At 32.8% G+C, this 1,754-nt stretch overlaps 1 protein-coding gene and 1 long non-coding RNA gene across 2 annotated transcripts; one reads left to right on the top strand and one right to left on the bottom strand.

The window, feature by feature from the left end:
• The first annotated feature begins 12 nt into the window (after nt 1-12).
• LOC113472959 lies at nt 13-628 on the top strand. Its single transcript, XR_003395074.1, has 2 exons — nt 13-248; nt 359-628. It is a non-coding gene; the product is annotated as an uncharacterized LOC113472959 (long non-coding RNA).
• Nucleotides 629-1,333: 705 nt separating this feature from the next.
• Nucleotides 1,334-1,750, bottom strand: LOC103522769 (small nuclear ribonucleoprotein Sm D3-like; the record flags this gene model as incomplete). The annotated part of the gene is made up of 1 exon (XM_008487862.3): nt 1,334-1,750. A coding segment is annotated over one exon (252 nt), but the record flags the coding sequence as incomplete, so codon positions are not given.
• Between the last annotated feature and the right edge of the window lie 4 nt (nt 1,751-1,754).

Here is a 1,754-nt window from a genome sequence, read left to right as displayed (position 1 = left end):
AAATTGTACTTATTCATTGTTAAGTAAATACAAAGATGTAATATATTGGATATTTTCTTCAGGTAATTCAAATCAAATAAGTGTAAGTCAATGAAGGTTGTACAAAAAATAATAAATTAATATAGCCTACCTACTTATTGTACTAAATTATGATCAGACAACTAAAAAACATTAAAAGTAAAATGAGTGTGCCGTACCTACTTTTTCAACTGGGGCATGGGATCAAAAAAATTTCCCCCAAATAGTAGGTGTTTGAGATGACCAAATTTATCTGACATTCAATTATACTAAGTATTTTGAAATAGAACTTGAAATAATCCTGAATTCATTCTCTAGGAGGATTTTATAAAGTAAACAGGTGTTTGAGATGACCAAATTTATCTGACATTCAATCATACTAAGTATTTTGAAATAGAACTTGAAATAATCCTGAATTCATTCTCTAGGAGGATTTTATAAAGTAAATGATATCAATCACATGTGATTTCCCTTTAATTGTTTTGAGAAGTAAAAAGTACTGGTGCAAATCAATTGATGGCTGTTAACTATGTTTGGACACACCTTTAGAGTTAAACAAAGAACTTTTCATCCAAATAATCTTAGTGACTTTTTCACATTGTGAACCTTAGAAACAAAAAAATAACAAGTTGTACTGAGAAGTAAAAAGTACTGGTGCAAATCAATTGATGGCTGTTAACTATGTTTGGACACACCTTTAGAGTTAACCAAAGAACTTTTCATCCAAATAATCTTAGTGACTTTTTCACATTGTGAACCTTAAAAACAATAAATAACAAGTTGTATACAGCTTTCAGTGTAATTTGAGAAAAGGATCTTGGAAACACTCCTTTCTTTACATAAGTAGACATAGTTTGCAATGTGAATAAATTTCAGATAGTTTCCAGTATAATTTGAGAAAAGGTTCTTGGTTCTCAGATAAACTTTTATAAAAAATACATAGGTAAGTTAACCAGCTGCATTTATTTGTTCACCTCACATCTGTGTTAAAAAATTGGAAACACTCCTTTCTTTACATAAGTAGACATAGTTTGCAATGTGAATAAATTTCAGATAGTTCCCAGTATAATTTGAGAAAAGGTTCTTGGTTCTCAGATAAACTTCTATAAAAAATACAGGTAGGTAAGTTAACCAGCTGCATTTATTTGTTCACCTCACATCTGTGTTGAAAAATAAAAGTGTCATGTTGATACAGATGATGGCAATTGATTAGGTATTTACAATTCCTCTCCAACTCAACTGTTTGAATTTAGTGACATTAATCACTAGTGTATAACAAATCGTGACAGTCAAAAAATTAAAAGGAATGGAGATGATGGCAATTGATTAGGTATTTACAATTCCTCTCCAACTCAACTGTTTGAATTTAGTGACATTAATCACTAGTGTATAACAAATTGTGACAGTCAAAAAATTAAAAGGAATGAGATACACTTCACACTGTACAAGTACAGTTAAATTGACAAAACCAAAGTTTGACTTAACGTCCACCTCTAGATGGTCCTCCCCATCCTCCCCGACCACCTCTCTGAGGGGGACCTCCCCTCCCCCTTCCTCTGGCAGCCTGTGCTCTGAGAATTCCTGATTTACCCCGTCCTGCAGCACCTGCTTTGTTCCCTTGCTTTCCTTTAAACATCGGAGCATTCTTCAACATGTCCGGCAAAATGAGAAATCTAATTTTGGATCCTCTGATGTAAATATTGGCCATGGGTTTGACTTTACCATCTCGGAATGTG

Source organism: Diaphorina citri, unplaced genomic scaffold (assembly GCF_000475195.1).
Source record: "Diaphorina citri unplaced genomic scaffold, Diaci psyllid genome assembly version 1.1 scaffold11028, whole genome shotgun sequence".
NCBI lineage: Eukaryota > Metazoa > Arthropoda > Insecta > Hemiptera > Psyllidae > Diaphorina > Diaphorina citri.
The sequence above is the reverse complement of the archived record's forward strand: the minus strand, read 5'-3'. Positions and strand labels throughout refer to the sequence as shown.